The sequence below is a fragment of the Camarhynchus parvulus genome, chromosome 3 (assembly GCF_901933205.1).
Source record: "Camarhynchus parvulus chromosome 3, STF_HiC, whole genome shotgun sequence".
Lineage (NCBI taxonomy): Eukaryota > Metazoa > Chordata > Aves > Passeriformes > Thraupidae > Camarhynchus > Camarhynchus parvulus.
In genome coordinates, this window is record NC_044573.1 from 13,412,342 (window position 1) to 13,430,577 (window position 18,236).

An 18,236-nucleotide genomic window follows, 5' to 3' on the forward strand; every position below is an offset into this window, starting at 1 on the left:
GGGGGCAGGCGCGTGCGGCGGCGCGTGCGCGCGGGCGGCGGAGCCGTCGGGATGTCGCGTTACGGCCGCTATGGAGGCGGTGAGAGCTCCCGGGGGCCGCGGGCGGCGGGCGGCCGCGCGGGCAGGAAGGCGAGACGGGTCTGAGAGAGAGGCGATTACCACGGGGAGCTTAGCGACTGGCGTGCGCCGGTGGGGAGGGGAGGAAGGCGATGCGGCCGCCGCCGCCGTTGTCGCCGCCGCCATTTTGCGTCAGCGGCCGTGGGGAGGGCGCGCGGCCGGGCGCGCGGCGCTCGCGGTGAAGGCGGGAAGGGGCCGCGCGGACAAGATGGCGGCGGCCGGGGGAGGGCGGGGCGGGGGCTGAGCCCGAGCCCGCTCCCGGCCCCGCGCTGACCCCCGGCCCGCTTGTCCCCTCAGAGACCAAGGTGTACGTGGGCAACCTGGGCACGGGCGCCGGCAAAGGCGAGCTGGAGAGAGCCTTCAGCTATTACGGACCGCTGAGAACCGTGTGGATCGCCAGGAACCCGCCGGGGTTCGCCTTCGTGGAGTTCGAAGACCCCCGGGATGCTGAAGATGCTGTCCGTGGACTTGACGGGAAGTACGTGTCCACTCCGCGTGTTTACCGAGGCTTCTGAGAGAGAAGCGGGGTTTATCTCGCTGGTCCCTGTGCTTTTGTAGTGCTGTCATGGACTGAAAGGTTTAACCCAGACGCTTCGTGGACTCGTTGCAGGGTGATATGCGGCTCCAGGGTCAGAGTGGAAGTATCCACAGGGATGCCGCGCCGCTCCCGCTACGACCGGCCCCCAGCCCGGCGCCCCTTCGACCCCAACGACAGATGCTACGAGTGTGGTGAGAAAGGCCACTATGCCTATGACTGTCACCGCTATAGCCGGCGAAGGAGGAGCAGGTAGATGCGGGGTCGGGGCGGCCGCGTTGCTTCGCCAGCTCGCTTTTGTGTAGTTCTTGTTAGCAAAGAACACGATGTTACACCAGTTTTCTTTAAACTTTAACGCTAGAATAAATGTATAGGTGTATATTACAATTTGTTGCTATTTCTATCAAATGTTACTATTTTAATAATCAACCTGGTCAAAACCTTTCAGGTTTCTTCGTTTGAGTCAGTCGCCTTGATTCAGAATGTCACGAGCCTTAAGATTTCATGCTGAGGCGCCTTGCAAATCCGACACTTAAGATCCTCCTAGACCTTGAGGTGATCAGCATAAGAGGCCAGATCCCCTCGAGCCATCTACACGTAGCTTCACCTTATTCTTTAAGGGCAGAAAATTTGAGACGGTGACCGCCGTAACAGTAAATTTGGCTTTCAATTGGGGCCCCCCTCCGGTTTAGAAAGAGGAACACCAGATTGACCACATTCCCACCTAGAAAAATCTTCTTGCGTCAATCAAGCCTCACCCTGGCTCATTGGGCTGTCAGTTTGATCGTCGTTAGATTGAAGAGAACACCTACCTAGATGCAGCGCTCGCCTATAGATACTTCTAGATCGTCTAGATCTGCTAGACCTTGGGCCAAAGAGGGTCGACCTGCAAACTTGCAAGGTTTATTTTAAATACGCATTACAGTGTTTTCTATTCTAATGTAATTCTGCAATGTAATTCAGCTTTTAACATTTTTCTAGGTAGTAAAAATGCTCAAGACAAGTAGGCCCAGACATTTTTCCAACTGACAGATGCTAGTTCTTTAGTTGTCTGAAAAAAGTTTTGACTTCAGCAGGGCCTCACACGTGCGGGTTGCTGCAGCAGTCTGCTGATACCTGTTTTTTCTAACCTAAACCCAGGTCCCGGTCTAGATCCCGCTCGAGGTCCCGAGGGAGAAGGTATTCCCGGTCACGCAGCCGCAGCCGTGGTAGGAGGTGTGTCTGAGTTTGTCCTTTATTCCTGTTGCCTTCTTTTGCCTAGAAAAAGCTACACTTGAGCAACTCTTGGAATTGCTTTCTTTGCAGGTCCAGGTCAGCTTCCTATCGTAGGTCCAGGTCCGTGTCTCCTCGTAGGTCCAGGTCCGTGTCTCCCCGTCGGTCCCGGTCGGGTTCCTTGAAGAGATCAAGGTAATTAGTCCTAATTTTTACTGTGTGATTTTTTTTTTGATATTTTCTTGTTTTAATTAGATTCCAAAAGGTACTGGATAGCAGGTTTCAAAAGATGCTGACCTCTAAAAGTCAGCATGCTTTTAAAAGTTTCTGATAACCTTAGTTAAATTTGCAGGAGTGCTAATGAGTTTTGAGACCTTGCCTTGAGACAGTGGCATCTCCCATTGTTGAATTTCTTTGTCTAAAATGTCTAATGGTCATGTAGGTCTATGATCATGTAGGTCTTACGTTCACATGTGGACATTAATTTATATTGTGCTGTAATTGTCATCACTTCTTCTTGAGTTTATTTGTTTTTAATTTATCTCAATTTTTAATTTCAGGTCTAGATCCAGATCCAGGTCTAGATCCAGATCTGTTACATGGCCCCGAAGCAGGTATGTGACTATAGGTAGTTGGTAAAAGTTGCTTAGAAATCTCATTAGGTTCTCAAGCAACTGTTAAGGTTTTTTTCTAGGAAAAGATGTGTTTTCCCTCTACTAACCTAGAGGCCTATAGTTTTAAAAAGCAGTGCAGAAGATTGTTCTTCCTCTTTTTATTCTTTTGCGCACCACTAACATCTAGGTTACCACAGTCATCAGAAATACTGGTATGATCAGGTTGCATTAACAGCTAACAAATGTAGAATTGATCTCAAAAGTTTCTTTTTCTTTGTGTAGCACACATAGGATTGGGATTCTTCCCATTATTTTTCTGAGAAAGCAGGATGCTCCTCTAGTAGTGTGTTAATGTTTTATTGTCTGCAACCAGGCAAATCTTGAAGGGCTTGCTGGTGTCCTGAGTGTTACAGCTGCAGTTCTAGCTCTGTTAAATATCAGTGTCAATCTGCAGGAGCTGATTTTGATTTGAGATAAACACCTGTCAGAATTATTTTGTACCAATAAACTTGTCACAGGAGCAAAAGTCAGATTCTAAAGGAACACAGGATGTTATTTGTTCCCTTAAGCTTCACTTGATAGTAAGTAAGAGCAGCCTGTGCTTCATGGAGCCTTGTCCTGGCAGCAGGGCTGACTGCGTGTCCTAGACAAGAGCAAGAGTAAATGGAAATTCTGCTCTGGATATGGAATTGCTTATGGCCCAGCCTATCCCTGTGCCTGCTGTCCTGGTTTTAATGGCTGCTCTTGGAAACAAGGAATAGTCAACCATAAAGAAACACAGGAAAATAGAGGATAGCATCAGCTAAAGGGAGCAGGTGGAAAAGCCCACAGGTGAAGGTGGCATTTTCTGAGAATGGACAGCAAGCAATGATGGGAGTTTTAAGGGAAAGGAGAGATGAAGACCAGATCATTATGGCTTAGTTAAGAGCAGAAACTCACACAAATAGTCCAGAAGCTGGTAAAGAGAGAAGGTGGTTGGCCAAGGCAGTAGAGCAGTGCTTTTCTTTGGCTGGGTACACCTGTGGCTAAACCATGTTGAATCTTAGTACTGTTGTTCCAACATGACTTAATCATGGCTTACCACTGTTCACTGTCAGTGATGAGCCAGAAACAGCCACAGTCAGCAGACTCTCTAAGAGAAAAACATCTTGACTTTACCACCATAGTTTCCTCTTTCTGGTACCATGCTGGATTTCTGCAGGGTTAAGGATACTTGTAGTGACACTTCTGGACTGTTGTGTGACACTTTGCATTGTAAGTAGGGATTAAGTGACTGAGGCATAGGAAGTTACAGATGTGCAGCTAGCCAGAAGTGGCAGAAGAATTGTGCTCGTGTAATTGTAAGATTATTTCTTTACAGAAGAGCCCAAGGAATGAATTGCACCCAGAGACAGACTCTGGGTTCATGAGGGAGACCCAACTAAATGAGTACATGGCATTTGTTGGTTTGACAGTGTCACAATGCACATCTGGAAATTGTTGTGGAAAGCCTTGGATGTGGAATGCAGAACATTTCTTGGGGGACCTCAAAATTTCTGTGAGGCTTTCAGGCAGTATTAGTGTCCTGTGGTGCAGCAGCCTCAAAGGTGGACATTTTCCACCTTTTATTCATAAGGATTAAGTTCAAACATTTAAAAAAATACTTGACATAAGTGGATATATTAGATGATAGTGGATATATTAGATCTTCTTCACAGAGAAGATGCTTCTAGGAATGAGCTGTCTGCAACTTCAGTGGCAGATGTTGCTCAAGTCTAATAAAACCTGCAAGTTTAGAGCATGGCTTTTTATTAGCTCTCTGAAAATACTGGTCAGGATTTGGGTTGTTCCTGTGTTCCTCCCACCTGCATCAGCAAACACTGGTCATCAGCTAGGGACCAAAGTACAGAGCAACATGCAGCATCCATGTAAAAAGACTTCTTTGGAAACTTAGCAGGCAAAACCCTGGAAACTTGCAGGATTCTGTGTACTCAGCATGACAGTGATCACCCACTGAGTGTGAATCCTGCTGTCCCAAACATGGGAACCTGCATGTTCTGTTTCCCTGCTGAGCTGTGTTTTTTCTTGCAGGTCTAGGTCTCATGGCAGATCAAAGTCTGCCTCGCCAGCTAAGAGGTGAGCACACACACATAACAGCCTGCAGTAGCATCTCAAATTTAGGTTTGCATGATTAACAGAGCCTGGTCCTTTAGAAAAATATCCCCCTAACATGGGTCCCCAGCTAATCTCTTTGTGTAATGACAGAAATAACAGCATTTCCTCTGCAGCTCTTTGGAGTGTGTTCCTTACCTGTCTCTGTGTTTTCATTAACTCTTGGTAGTTTCCGACACAGTACTAATTTTTTGTGCCTTTGTGCTCAGTTCTGTTACATTTTTCTATCCATCAGATAAAGACCTTGAGCTCTGTTAATGCTTTTCATAAAACAGCAGTCTGGTGATGTTGCTTTTCTCAAAGCCTCACCTTAGTACCACCCCTTGTTTTTCTGTTTGTCTGCTGAAGAAAGTTAAATGGAGATGCTTAAAATGCATCTCCATTCTAAATAAATGGAGAATCCCTGTCAGAGTAAAAGTTGATCTGGAAACTACCATTGGAAAGACCTGGCTAGATTCCTATAATTTGCTTTCTGGTAGGGTGGGGGTTTTTTGAACATAAAAGTTGTTTTGACATTGAAGCTGCATTGGTGCTGTTCTGTTTTGGCAGCCGGTCCAAGTCCCGGTCACCGTCTCCAAAGAGAAGGTACGTTGGTCTCCTACCAATAGCATAGACTCCATAGAGCTGGCATTTTAGTGTCTGCACTCATCTCTGCTGAGGAGTTTGATGCTTGTAGGAAAGTACTGGAAAGGTATTTTGCTGAGATCTCTTTCACAGCAATAATGTTGTGGTTATGGCTTTCTGTATGGTAATATCTATATGTGGTGATAAATGCTCAGGGTTATGTAGCAGCATCTTGTTGTCTGCTCCCCTGTTCCTTTTGGTTCACATCAGAGACTGATGAGCTTAAAGGATAGGATAAATGTAGGAAATCAGCTTTCAGTCTCATTTAAAGCTGCATTGACATTGGGGAAGGTAGAGTGGAGTAACCTGGCACAGCAGTCAGGAATGGAAGATCAGGCCTGTTATGTTCACTGCTGTTAGATTATATTTTTCTTTCGCTGTAAGTTAGTAAATAGTTTTCTCTCTCTGTGTATATGCACAGAGTAATGTGTAGAATATGTGGAGTGACAGAATCAGCAGATTTTTTTTCCTAATTATAATTCTTTAATAGTTCATTTTTACAACTTCAGTGTCAAACAATTACAAGGGCATGAAAAAGCGCTCATAAATGCTGAGTGAACACCATGATAGGTTTTGACAAGCTGCTGTATCAGAACAGTGAAGAAGTATCTTCCTCCTTTGGAAGTCACTATAAGTAATACCCTTAGGATGGCCTTACAGTGATCTCATTTTAAAAATAACAGTAAAGAAAAAAGTGTTATCTCCTGATCATCAGCCCGTCAACTTTTGTCAGTAGTGATTGGTTATTTTATTTAACAAGAGCTTAAAGAGAGCAAGAGTCTGGGTATACTCCTGTTGCTTTTTCCTGTATTTGTGATTCCTAAGCAACTACTGAAATGTTAATTGTGGATTGTTTTCCTTTCAGCCGTTCACCATCAGGAAGCCCTCAACGAAGTGCAAGTCCTGAAAGAATGGATTAAAGTTATGAAGTTAATCTTTTAGGAAGAAAGTTATTTTGCTTACTTTATTATAAGGGATTTTGTGGTGTCTTTGTAAATGTAAGAATGTAGATAGAAGAGTATATCAACTAAAATTTGGCATGATCTGGGTCTTCTGAGTTAGTCACACCAATAGACTAGCACAGGTCTCTTTTTATTGTATGAATTAACTTCCTGTGATATGAAAATGTGGGACTTTTTTATTGGCACATTGAAATAAAATGTGTATTTTTAACTAAAACTTCTCTGTAGTAACCCTGCTGCTTCTGTTAACGTTTGGGTAATTTTAGCTGTGTGCCATGTAACATGGATGAAAAATGTCTAAAATGGGAACCACTAGTCCCAGCTGGTGTCTTCTCAAGGTAGTCACTTTTCACACCTACTGTTGAATGGTCTTTGGTGAAAGGATCACTTCCTGTTCTCCTTGAAATGGAATTTAAATACCATCTCTATCTGCAGATGGATAAAAAGTTGCATATGCCCTTTGCATTTCTTGATACGTAGTGGGCATTCATTTTTCTGCCTGATCTGCTTATTCTGCAAAGCTCATTCTCTGGTGTTGGACTGTTGATACCAGATGCCTCAAAAATCTAAGGATAAACCTTCCTCCAAAACACATCTTTTAAACAAATAACATCTGCAGAAACCTTTAGCGGTAATAGAGATTACTAATAACTTGACAATTGCTACTTTCACTTGTTGCATATTTTAGTTCTTTGGGCTATTGATGTAAAGAAAACCTTTTAAAATACATCGAGGCATGTTTTCCTTTTTTGAGGGAAGATCCTTAAAATTAAAGATTATCAGCTGCCCTCAGGAGTTCTAACCTGCTTCACAGAAACTGGTATGGGTTGTCAAGCAGCCCTTATCCTGGAGGTGGTTTTGTTGAATGATCCCAGTTTCTTACAGCAAATACACAAACTGCAGGAGTCATTATTTGTGTATAGGTGTGTCAAATTGTCCTCATTCTGTATGAAGGAATTGCATGATAAAGCACTTCAACACCGATCATAGCAAGGGACTGGCAACAATGTTGGACTGTGAACAAAAACCTGGTAGGCAGAGGGGTGAAAAGCATCTTTTCTTTTTGCTGGGATTGGCTATCTAGCAGAAATAAAGGCCAGTTTCAGCAGCAAGTAAGCACTGAAATGGAAAGCCAGGCCCGTTTGGGCTTCCAGTGAGCTCTATCAGCAGTTTGGTTCTACTGTGTAAACCACAGCAGAACAGCTTAAATCAAGTTACAAGATGATTTTGTTACATGTGGGGTAACACGTGGTTTTCAAGAAACAGATTTCCTGCTAATGACTGCATGGAGCTTTTCTGGGGGATGAGTCAACAGTCCAGATCCTGAAGGTGCTGTTCTGCTGCAGCATCCTCTGGCCTTTATTCCTGGTCCTCACTGTGCCTGGATCCTCTCTGGGGCTCACCATGGCCATTGGTGTTCCAGGTGGATTCTGGCCATACTCACCAATGGCAGAGCTGACACAAATGTTACCCTGCAGTGATTTAGCCCAAATGCCTGAAGCCTGTGATACGTGTTTGGAATATTTTACTGGTTGTGCATTGTGTACCTGGTGAGAGGCACACGTACGCCACTGCTCTGGAATTTCATCACCTTTTCTTTTCTGTACTCTCAAGGCAAACCTGCTCCACAATAAACCTGCAGACTGACACGACAGCTCTACTGGTACCTGTTTTTCAGTACCTAGAGACACTGAAAGACTGAGCAGAAGAGCCTGGGATCTCTCTGGCGGGGCTGGGGTTCCTCTAAACCTACACATGAGAACCTGAGCAAGGAGTGGGGCTGTGCTGGTGCGGGCAGCCACTCTAAAGGACAGCCAGCACTTTGTAAGGTGCAGAAGGGGAGCTGTGACAAAGATGGTATCTGTGCTTTTGTGCAGCTGTGCTGTCCAAAATTGAGGTGTGGCCTGAGTTTGGAAGGATTTCACCACAAATTCCATGCAGTGTTTGTGAGCAGTTGGAAAAGATGCCCTGACACGGGAGCATTGGACTGGTGCTGCTGTGACCCTGTGCCTCTGGGCAGGATGTGCAGATTCCACACAGGCTGGCTGGGGGTGGGGGGCAAGGGAAGTATATCTGAGGTCTCCAGTGTGGTGGGCAAACCCCACTCAGGGAAAATGGGGTTCCCCTGGTTTCCAACCTGGTGTTCCCTGTTGGTGGGCTTTCTTCTGCAAGGGATACCAGCCCTCACAGACAATGTGACCTGTGCAGGGCAGGAGAGTAGCAGGCCACCATCTTTCTTCTTCGGTATCAGGGTGGCAGAACTGACTGTGACAGGGCTGCCACATTTGCAAGCCCAATGGCCAGGCACTTCCCTTGGAGGCAAGGGCATTCCTGCATCTCTGCAGCTGAGGAAGCATGGTGAAGTGCTGCAGGCCCTGGGCACAGCAGCATGGTAGGAGAAGGTGGGACACAGTGCCTAATCCAAGGACTGTCTGCCTGTTTCCCTGGGAAGTAGGCTATCAGCTCCCTAATAAGACACTCCTGTCATCCCCTGGCTTGTGCCAATTTTTCTGAACCCTCAGAAACATGGAGGTTTTCATCACATAGTTCCCTGATAAAAGATTTTGGAGATTTCATGTGGAAACACAGTGTTAGATTTCTCCTGCATTTGTATATTCAGGACTAAATGGGTGTGGCCACTTCAGCAACCAAGACAGAGCATAGGAGTTTAACCAGAGCATCCAGGGCAGCCAGCTGGGATAATCCCAGCACACTGTCCTCCTTAAAGCTATCCTGCATGAGCACTGCGCACCACTTGGAAAGAGCACTTTGATGGAAGGAGCAGATGTTGTAACAAACAACCACAACTGCATCAGCCTTCCCACATGCTCCACTTGAATATTACTAGATATTCCCCTGCTGTAGTTGGAGCTGTGATGTCATGCCCCTAAAGGTGTTTTCAGTGCATTTTTATTGCAAAACAAAACCCAATGCCCAGAGTGAGAGGCTGGACAGAGTGTGAGACTTTAGCACAGACCAGACAGCAGCAGAGGTGGTGACAGGAGCTAAAGCCAGCAGAAACCACATGTGAAAACCACAGAGGAGGATAAATGCTCCCAGATCAGATGTATCACCCAGGATAGTTGGAAAGCTCTGTTTGGCATCTGGCAGGATTTATGGCTCAGCTGCTGGAGGCACTTACCCCTCTTACTGCTGGGAGTCAGCAGCCCTTCTCCTCAAGCAGTGTTGAACACGAGCCATGTGGTGTGGTTGTATTCCTCACCCGGATGGAGCAAGGCATTGGGGAAATGAGGCTGGGGAGAAGCAGCAGCACATCAGTGACTGTGAACACATTCCATGGGACCAGCAAGCATGGCTGCATCCCTCTGTTCTTCCCAAGGCATATTCCCACATCTCCCCCCAGCCATCTCCAGCAGCAGTGTGTAACCACCCACCACTGCCAGCAGGCTGAGTGGGTGAGTCCCACCGCTGGTTGAATCCAGGCCGTGAGGAATGACTCAGATATGAAGGATGTGGCAAGGCCCCAGTGGGGCCATCTGCTCATGACCCCACACCTTTAGGAAGCTGGGCTGCACAGGACCAGTCTCTGCTGCACTGACTGACCCCTGTCTAAAGCCTCTGTGACCTGTGCCTGCCTCACTTCTGGTGTTTGCAGTGGCCCCTTGACAAGCAGACTCTGTTCCTACATTTAGGGCCCCAGAGAAACGGAGGGTGGTGGGGGTATGTCCCCTGCCACAGGACCCAGGTAACCCGTGCGAGGGGAATGGACAGCTCACCTTGTTAACAGCATCGGGCCAGTTCTGGGTTTCCAGGCAGAAAGCCGAGTGCTTGGGGTACGTGGCACCACCTTTGCCCTTCAGGGAGCCATCCAGGAAGTTCCCAGTGTAAAACTGGATGCCAGGCTGGGTGGTGTGAACCTCCATGGTCCTGCCGGTAGGCGGGTGGAAAACCCTGCGGAGATGCCAGTGGAGGATGACACGAGACTGGCTGAATGGGCACTCCCTGGCTCCAGGGATGGGGACTCCTGCCAAGGTCCCAGCCTACCTGGCCACAAGGCGTCGATCCTGCCCCTGGTGCAGGCAGAAGTTGTGGTCAAAGCCATCCAGGTGAAACTTCTGCAAGTGCTTGCCCAGCTCCACAGGCTGCCGGAGATCAAATCCAGTGCCCGACACGGCGGCCACCTCCCCTAAGCAAGGGGAACAGCAGGCTCAGCCACTCAGCCACATGCCAGCAAAGCCTACCTTGTCCCCCAGCATAGCTGGCAGCTCCTGGGGACACTGCTGTACTTAGCAGGGACAAAGCACAGCCAAGGAGCAAGAAAACACATGAGAGTTTGTATATGTACAAACCCAGCATTTCCTCCCTTGTCCTTGTTAACACTGCTGTGGGCATACAGTGTCCTCTGATAAAGCAGCACAAACAACCCCAGGACACACTAAGCACACTGCAAAATAGTCACCCCAACCCAAAGGTGAGGGGTTTTGCATGGAGGGCAGAATAAACGCCTGGAAAAAAAAATGAAACTGTTCCAATTCAGGCACTTACATAAAATACAGCAGGTATTGCACACAAGGGGTCTGTCTTTAATAATTGCATAAATCTTATTTTCACCCCAAGACTAAGACTACCCACACAAGAAGGAACTGCAAAAGGCAGGGGTAGCAAGCTGGCCGCAACTAAGATGCGAAACAGCTCCACGGTGAAAGCAGCAGGGAGAAGTGGGGCACTGGATTGGGTATAGCCTTAAGCTCTTCCTCTATTTGTCCACAAGCATGGCACACCAAGCTGAGCAGAAGCCACCTGGACCAAAGAATCCACTCCTCCAGGTGCCACAAGGAGCTTGTCTCCTGGATGGACCCACAAAATAGCCTCACATCCCATGTGCCTCTGGCCCCATTTCCAGCTGCTCCTGCCTGCTCCCTGGGGCGGGTGTTGGACCTGGTTACCAGCACCTGGCTCGGCCCACCCTGCTCATGTGCAGTGGGACTGCACCCAAAGGTGAGGGCCCCACTGTGCCTGGGGTCCTCTGGCTGCTGGTGTGCCCCCCTTGCCAGGCAGTGCTGCTCCCCACACCCACCAACATTGCTCAGAAAGATCACTGCCACCTGGTGCCACAAGTGCTGCACCACCTACCAGTAGGGATCTGGGTGTCATCCACAGGCAGGTAGGAATCTGCTTCAATGGAGATCTCGTGGTCATAGACATCCCGGGAGCCCTGCAGGAGGATGGGAAATGCTGGGATTCCTGTTCAAGCAGCCCTAAGCACAGTTGTGAAGTGACAGTCCACCGTGGTGTCCCAGCTGAGCTGGTAGTGCCTGGAGCACCTCCTGGCCCTCACTCCATCTTGACCTTGGGCACAGGACAAAGGTACTAGCCCGGGCAAAAACCTTCACGGGCCCTAGGAGCTGTAAATCTCACAGGGATGAGGTCATCAGTCTGTACTTGTACCTCACTGAGGGCTACCACCCTGCAGATTGACAAGCCAAAACATGCTGGGTAATGAGCACACAGCAGCAAGGAGAAGGGGAAGGAAGCAAGCAAGGGGAAATGCAACCCATCCTCCTGTCTCATCTGCACTGTTGCAGGGGTGTGCTCCTCCTCCTCTTCCACAGCCTCAGGAATGCTGGCAGGGAACCTGCTGGGCTGGAAGGGGAGCAGGCTCAAAGCTGAGCCTTCAGGTCACTATCTAATCTGAGCAGCAATTTCGTGCCCAAAGGTCTCCTGTTCCTGTGGAACATGCCTGAGTTGCACAGTGCAAGTGTTGGTATTTACTGCACCCCTGGGAGCGCCAGCACCAACAACTGCACAGCCATTCTCAGGGCAGCAGCCTGAGCATGGCTCCTGCTCAGAGGGGCTGAGTTGTCTCTCACAAACACTTTTAAGGGCCTTTGTCTCACACCCAAGTGTGACTGTGCTATATTATCCTATGGCTCTGCCCAGCAACACTTTATTTCTCAGATCCTTTTCCTCCAAGCCCAGTTACAAACTGAGAGATTAAAACACAGCTGCAATTCACTTGTATGGTTGACATGACCCTGTACAGGTGTGTGTGAGCCCTCTGCACCCTGCTGCAACCTTGCTAGTCTGCAATCCTGGCTATCTCACACCCCCTCTCTTGATGTTTCTTCTGCCCATTTTGACCTGGGTATTTTGGTGCTGCCACTCCAGGCCCTGATTTCAACCTGCATCAACCTCTCAGAAATGCCAACAGAATACAACTAAGAAATGTCAGGCCACCACTAGGGCATGCCAGCTCTGCACCTCCTCATTAGTCTTCCCAAGGGACGAGGAGAGAGCAAAATTCCCCAGTTACACACAAAAGGAGAACCAACATGCTCAGCTGGATACCTCTGTTCAAGAAGCCCTGAGACCAATGTGTCCTCAGCTGAGATCTACGTGATTCAGTCCTGTTCCTGCATGCAGCCTATGATGCACAGAGAGAACCTTCATTGTTGTGTCCCCAAAATCATGATGTGTCCCCAGACCAGCACGTTGGTGCCAGTGACCATCCCACAGGTCCCCAGGCTTTCTTCCCCTGCACAGTGTGTCTCCACGGGGCCCATCTCCCCACACTTACCTGCCCTGCCAGGTTGAAGTAGGAGTGGTTTGTCAGGCTGATGGGAGTTGTCTTGCTGGTCTGGGCCTGGTAGTTGATGGCCAGCTCCCTGCCACTAAGGGTGTAGGTGACCCAGACTTTCAGGTCACCAGGGTAGCCTTCCTCGCCGTCGGGGCTGAGCCGGAAGAAGCGGACGCCATTCGGGAGCACCTCGGCGCTCCAGAGAACCTGCACGGAGCATGGCCTTGGTGGGACAGGAATGGGAGAACAGCACCCTTCCCTCCTGCCCCAGGCTGGGCTAGAAACACAGACAAAAGGCACACAAGGGATGTTGCACCAAAACAAAGGCTTTTTCAATCACCTTTCCAAAGAAAACACAAGCACCTGGTCAGCCAGGACCACCAGCAGGGAACAAGCTTTCCACTGAGCAGCCAAACAAAGGAGGCAATTTGGCAGTCTGAGGGGGTCTGTTCCAGCCTGTGTTATGCCATGCCTGAGAGTCCACATATTTGATTTTTGCCCTGCAGCTGGACTTATCCCCCTTTCTATGGATTTTCTCATGTGCAACACCACTTCAACAAGCTGACGCCCAGGCACTGGCACTAGGACAGGGTAAGAACACACTGGGGGCGCCTGCCCAGGGGCTGGGGTTGGGTTAAACGGTACCAGATATGCTGTCAGGCACATCCAGAGAGCTGGGACCTCTCCGGTTCTTGTCCCTGCCAGCAGCCAGCACCAGTGCTCAGCTTGGAGCCAAACATGCTGGCAAGGGAAGCAAGCCAGCACACTGTACACAGTTGCCCAGACAGCCTGTTTGGCCCTGGCCATGGGCCTCATGCTGGGAGGATGGATGTGCAACAAGAGGCTCATTTAAGAGAGCTTCAGAAGCTTCACATTTCCCTGAGGAATAGTTACTGTCTAATCAAAGGGGACAGATTTAGGAACAGGGGCCAGCTCAATGCTGTTGAGTTGATCCCTCTCGTGTCCTACACAGAGATCACCAACATGGCACATGGTCAAAAGCCAGCATTTTCACCAAACACAGAACCTGAGGGTGACAAATACACCTGGCTGCAGAGTAGGCCCTCCTACACAGCGTGCAGTTTGACTGCAGCTCCCATGGCTACAGTAAGGATGCTGCGGGTTTTCAGTACGAGTTTCTATTTAAGTCCTTTGAAAAAAAGCGATTAAAGTCCAGGAAATGTACAGGTATCACTATTTTTTCTCTAAGATAAGAGAGTTATTTTCAAAAATCCCCCAGCAGTGTGGTCACACACTGCAGCCCTGTAAGTGCAGCGGCAAGATGCTCTCATTAGACCACACGCTGACCGCAGCACTGATGTCTGCAAAATCAGGAAAAGCTCAGAAGATGACCAAAATAATCACAGCCAAATGCCAGTATGTGGTCTTTGTTAGGATTGACCAGTTAGGGCTCACTCTCTCTGAACAGTGACCGTTTCCTGGCTGGAGGGGGTCTTGGGCAGGTGTCCAAGCATGCCCTGTGGGCCAGAGGACACAAAGCTCCGGCTGGGAGATGTCACTACCTTGTCCCCAGCAAGCTGGTGAGACTTCAGCAAGCAAGCAAGGTGAAGAAGCAGAAGAAGAGACCACATCCCCTGCCTACAGAAGACAGCCTGGAAGCCCTGGGTGTGAGGAAATGCATGCTTTCAGCTGCAGATCACACGTGGCAGGGTGTATAAAGAAACTTTAAACCAACCAAACTGTCCTCTTTGGGGGTACAACAGCCAAGCTATCCCCAGTACTCCCTTTTTTCTAAGGCTGCTGAGGAGCATTTCATCCCAACCTGATGCCAGTTAACACTGTGATTTTTTTTCAGGCACCCTGGCTTTTTTCCCATCAACCTGGATTCCTTTCACCAAAAAAATCCCATTAACCCCATGAAAGCAGTTGCACCAGCACATTCATGTGCTCTTTGGGGGAAATGGTGGATCAGCTACTTGGTGGTTACAAATGCATTTGATCCAACAAAACCCAAGGCTTCAGGAAAGCAGAAACTTCTGAGCCTGCTCTGCAATGGAGCAGGGTTATCAGCAAGGCTTTCAAGAGAAGAGATCCTCCACTGCTCTTACCATCTGTACACAAATACCTGACTTGAGCAGCAGCTCTTGGGAGGACAGCTGAGTGCCCTGGGGCCAGGGAAAGGTTGTTTCATCTCAGGAGGTCATAGGAGAGGGCTGGGAAGGAGAGACAGTGATCCTGGATCCTGGGGCATTTTGCAGGCCTGATCTAATCCCCCTCTGCTGTGAGTCAGAGGGAGAGCCTGGGGGACCTGTTGCAGGATGAAAGCGGCACCAGAGGGGGCAATGCAATGACTGAACCTGCAGCACCACCCTGCTCGCACCTTACCTGGGAGTGCTGTCACAGGCAAACAACGATGATAAGTTTCTGCAAACTCATGTCCTTCTGACTCTGGGAGGAGCTATGGGCAGGTAACAGCTGAGAAACTGCAGGTGGAAATGAGTCTGCATGGACAGACCACTGTTCCCCAGGAAGCTTTCTTTGGGCACTTGCACAACTCCATGATGCACGCCAGGTGGTGCAGCTGGTGCCTGGGGAGCCTCCATTGCTCCTGAGGGTAGGTCCTCACTGCCATGTCCCAGCCTAGGCTGTGCAGGAGCAGCACCTTGACCAGAACAACCCTGTCAGAACTCAGGGGCTCATGAGGCTCAGGGCTGCAGTCACACAGAGGAAGCACAGCAACCCTCTGCTCGGCATCCAAGGATGACATAAGTGAGCCCTGCAAACTCGGGCAAAGACAAGCCAACCCAGCAGCTTGCAGGATCTGTCTCACTTCCCCTTGTTTCTGCACTCACAGCACTTTCTGAGCTGATTAACTCAGTAACCACCAGAAAATGCTACACGGTTCAGGGGTGCAGACATCACACGCTCTTGCCACAACCCCACAGGTTGTATGCTGACAGGACACTGGGATTTTCACCTTGTCAAATCCCTTGGCTCCTCCGTGCAGGCTGTTGGGCCCGTTGTTGATGAACAGCTGATACTCCTTCCCGTCCACACTGAACTTCCCGTTTGCAATCCTGTTGGCAACACGGCCCACGACAGTACCGAAGAACGGGTGCTTCCCCGTGTAACCTGGCCAGAGAAACAGAACCATTGGAACAGGATGGGCAGTCTCTAGGACCTGCCCATCCTGCTTATGGACTCAGTGTCTCTCTCTGCTTCTCTCCAGCGCTAAATAGGTGACTGCAGTTCCAGCGTTTCACAGGACACACAGCTCATTAGTTGTGAGCATCTTTGATTAACGCTGCCTGATGGGATCTTGTATTCTTTGCAGATTTAAAGAAAAGGCCTCTGTCACTGCCAGTTAAGGAATGACGCAGAGCTGCCCCAACAGAGTGGTACACTGCCACCAGTGTCCCTGTTCCACATCCGCCACAGAGCCCAGGAGAGGCAGCAGAAACTGTATCTCCTCAGCCCATGATTGGAGGGGGGGGCGCCTTTCAAGCAGGTCAGGCAGTGTGGCAATAAACCAGTAAGTGCTGGTTAAACTGCCTGATTGTGGGTTTTAAATTTTTTTTTCAAAGAAACGTATTAAGACCCACCTTCTAAAGTGTCAAATCCTAGGACAATATCTGAAAACTGCCCATCCCTGTCTTTTGTCTCCAGAGTGGTGATGATGCACCCAAAAGACAGGATCTCCACTCTCACGCTGTCCGACTGTAAGATGAACTTCTCCACCTCTCCGCCTCCCTCCTCCGGAGGCATCCGCCCGAACGCCTCTCTCCGCACCGTCGTCATCGCTCCCTAAAAGCCGGCCACCGGCACCTCCGGCGGGAGCCGCAGCCCTGCCCGGGAAGGACGCTCAGGATGAAGAAGCAATGGCGGCGGGAGCGGAGCACTCCCAGCTCCAAAGGGCAGCCAGAACAATCCTTGTTCTCTTCCCGTGCGGGGCGGAGCCGCGCCGTGTTCGGCGGAGCGGAGCGCGGAACGGTTGTGACAGTTCAACGTCGGTCACCGCGGGGCAGAGGCCAACGGGACGGGGCCGGGGGCGGCGGGAAGGATACCGGGGGCGGCGGGAAGGATACCGGGGGCAGCGAGAAGGATGCCGAGGGTCAGAGGGAAGGATGCCGGGGGCAGAGGGAAGGATGCAGAGGGGAGGGAGCGAGGCTGCGGGCACTGCCAGGCCGGGCAGCCCAGCCGCCGCCTCGCAAATTCGGGGGCCGGAGCATCTCCGCCAGCAGCTTCTCTAGGGCACTTGCATTACACCGGCACGGCTTTCACGGCCCATGCAAAGCGTGGCACGACAAAATGCTGTTTCCTCCCCTTGTGCCCTCCCTTAGCCTCCCCACAAGGGGCACAAGGCAGCGTCTGCTGATGGTGCTGGAAATCAGGCTCAGGGCATTTGCTGGCCAAGGTGCTGTTATTATCAAAGCTGTGGCTCTGACCCAAACTCCATTAAAAATCATCATTTTCTGAAATACTGACTTCTGCCTGTCTTTGCAGGTATTTTTAGTTTGTGGGGAAAACTCTGGCAACATTGAAGTGATGTATGTGCACATCTTTGACTTCTCTAGTGCAAGGCACAAGAGCACCTCACTACAATTTGGTATGGTTGTGTTTCTATGAGGGCCCATTTTCAAAATTTGTTCAAAGAACCAATAACTCCCACCAAAAAACTCAATCAGTCAACCAGAGTTTGCTGAATATTCATTTCCAACACAGCCATCATCTTTTGACAAGACCAACTACAAATTCCAAGTGAACACAGAAACCAAACCTCCCACGTGGGACTGGGCAGAGATGGTTTGGAAATCTGCATTTCTTTGTTAGCAAAGGCAGTTCCTGTGTTTCCTTCTGCACCTTCACATCCCATGCTCTCTATCCACAAACAACATTTGAAACAAACATACCTTTTTTCTGCTCATCAATAGCACCTCCCATATGAGACAGGATAGGGAGCGGCCCAAATTTTGAAGCGAGGAATGCTCCAGATGGATCGATGGATGGATGGATGGACGGACAGATGAGAGGTCAATCTCATTTATAACTGATTCATGGAGTGTTTTCATGTGCAGAGCACTTCCAGAAGTTCACTCCTTAGCACTTCAGCTCCCTCAACACCTCTCTCTTAATGTACTTCTCCAGACCCAGAAAGAATTTCTGCTCTGCAAAGACAAGATTTCATTAAACTGTGGGGGTTTTAACACAAGAGGAGGTGCCATTTTGATTTACTTCTCTGATTCACACCAGAAAAGGTCCAGATCCACCTCTTTGATGTAACAGTCATGAACACTGATTTTCTCACCTCCCTTCACAGATGCAAGACACTCAAGCCCCAGTGGCCATCTAAGGCTGTGTGCTTGCAAAAGAAACACCAGACACCAATCTGTTCATGAACCAGCCACACAATTTTCAAGCTGGCAGATAAACTTGAAAAAAACCAGCTTGCACAAGCCTGAATCCTGCAGAGAACAGTAAGGAGAAATGTCAGCTTCAGGATCTAAGCAAGGTATTGCAAGAAT

General features: G+C 49.3%; 2 protein-coding genes across 2 annotated transcripts; one reads left to right on the forward strand and one right to left on the reverse strand.

Annotated features, from left to right (window-relative positions):
• The first annotated feature begins 6 nt into the window (after positions 1 to 6).
• SRSF7 (serine and arginine rich splicing factor 7) lies at positions 7 to 6,432 on the forward strand. The gene is made up of 9 exons (XM_030945563.1): positions 7 to 79; positions 415 to 595; positions 728 to 904; positions 1,793 to 1,867; positions 1,958 to 2,059; positions 2,425 to 2,478; positions 4,549 to 4,593; positions 5,179 to 5,214; positions 6,119 to 6,432. The coding sequence occupies exons 1-9, from the start codon at positions 52 to 54 to the stop codon at positions 6,171 to 6,173; spliced, it is 753 nt and encodes a 250-aa protein (XP_030801423.1). The 5' UTR covers positions 7 to 51; the 3' UTR covers positions 6,174 to 6,432.
• Positions 5,723 to 16,935, reverse strand: GALM (galactose mutarotase). Its single transcript, XM_030945562.1, has 8 exons — positions 16,317 to 16,935; positions 15,692 to 15,846; positions 12,754 to 12,960; positions 11,310 to 11,391; positions 10,221 to 10,362; positions 9,953 to 10,127; positions 9,358 to 9,469; positions 5,723 to 6,156 (listed from the first exon to the last, which is right to left on the reverse strand). Exons 1-7 carry the CDS (start codon positions 16,510 to 16,512, stop codon positions 9,392 to 9,394), a joined length of 1,035 nt encoding a protein of 344 aa, XP_030801422.1. The 5' UTR covers positions 16,513 to 16,935; the 3' UTR covers positions 5,723 to 6,156; positions 9,358 to 9,391.
• Positions 16,936 to 18,236: the final 1,301 nt, after the last annotated feature.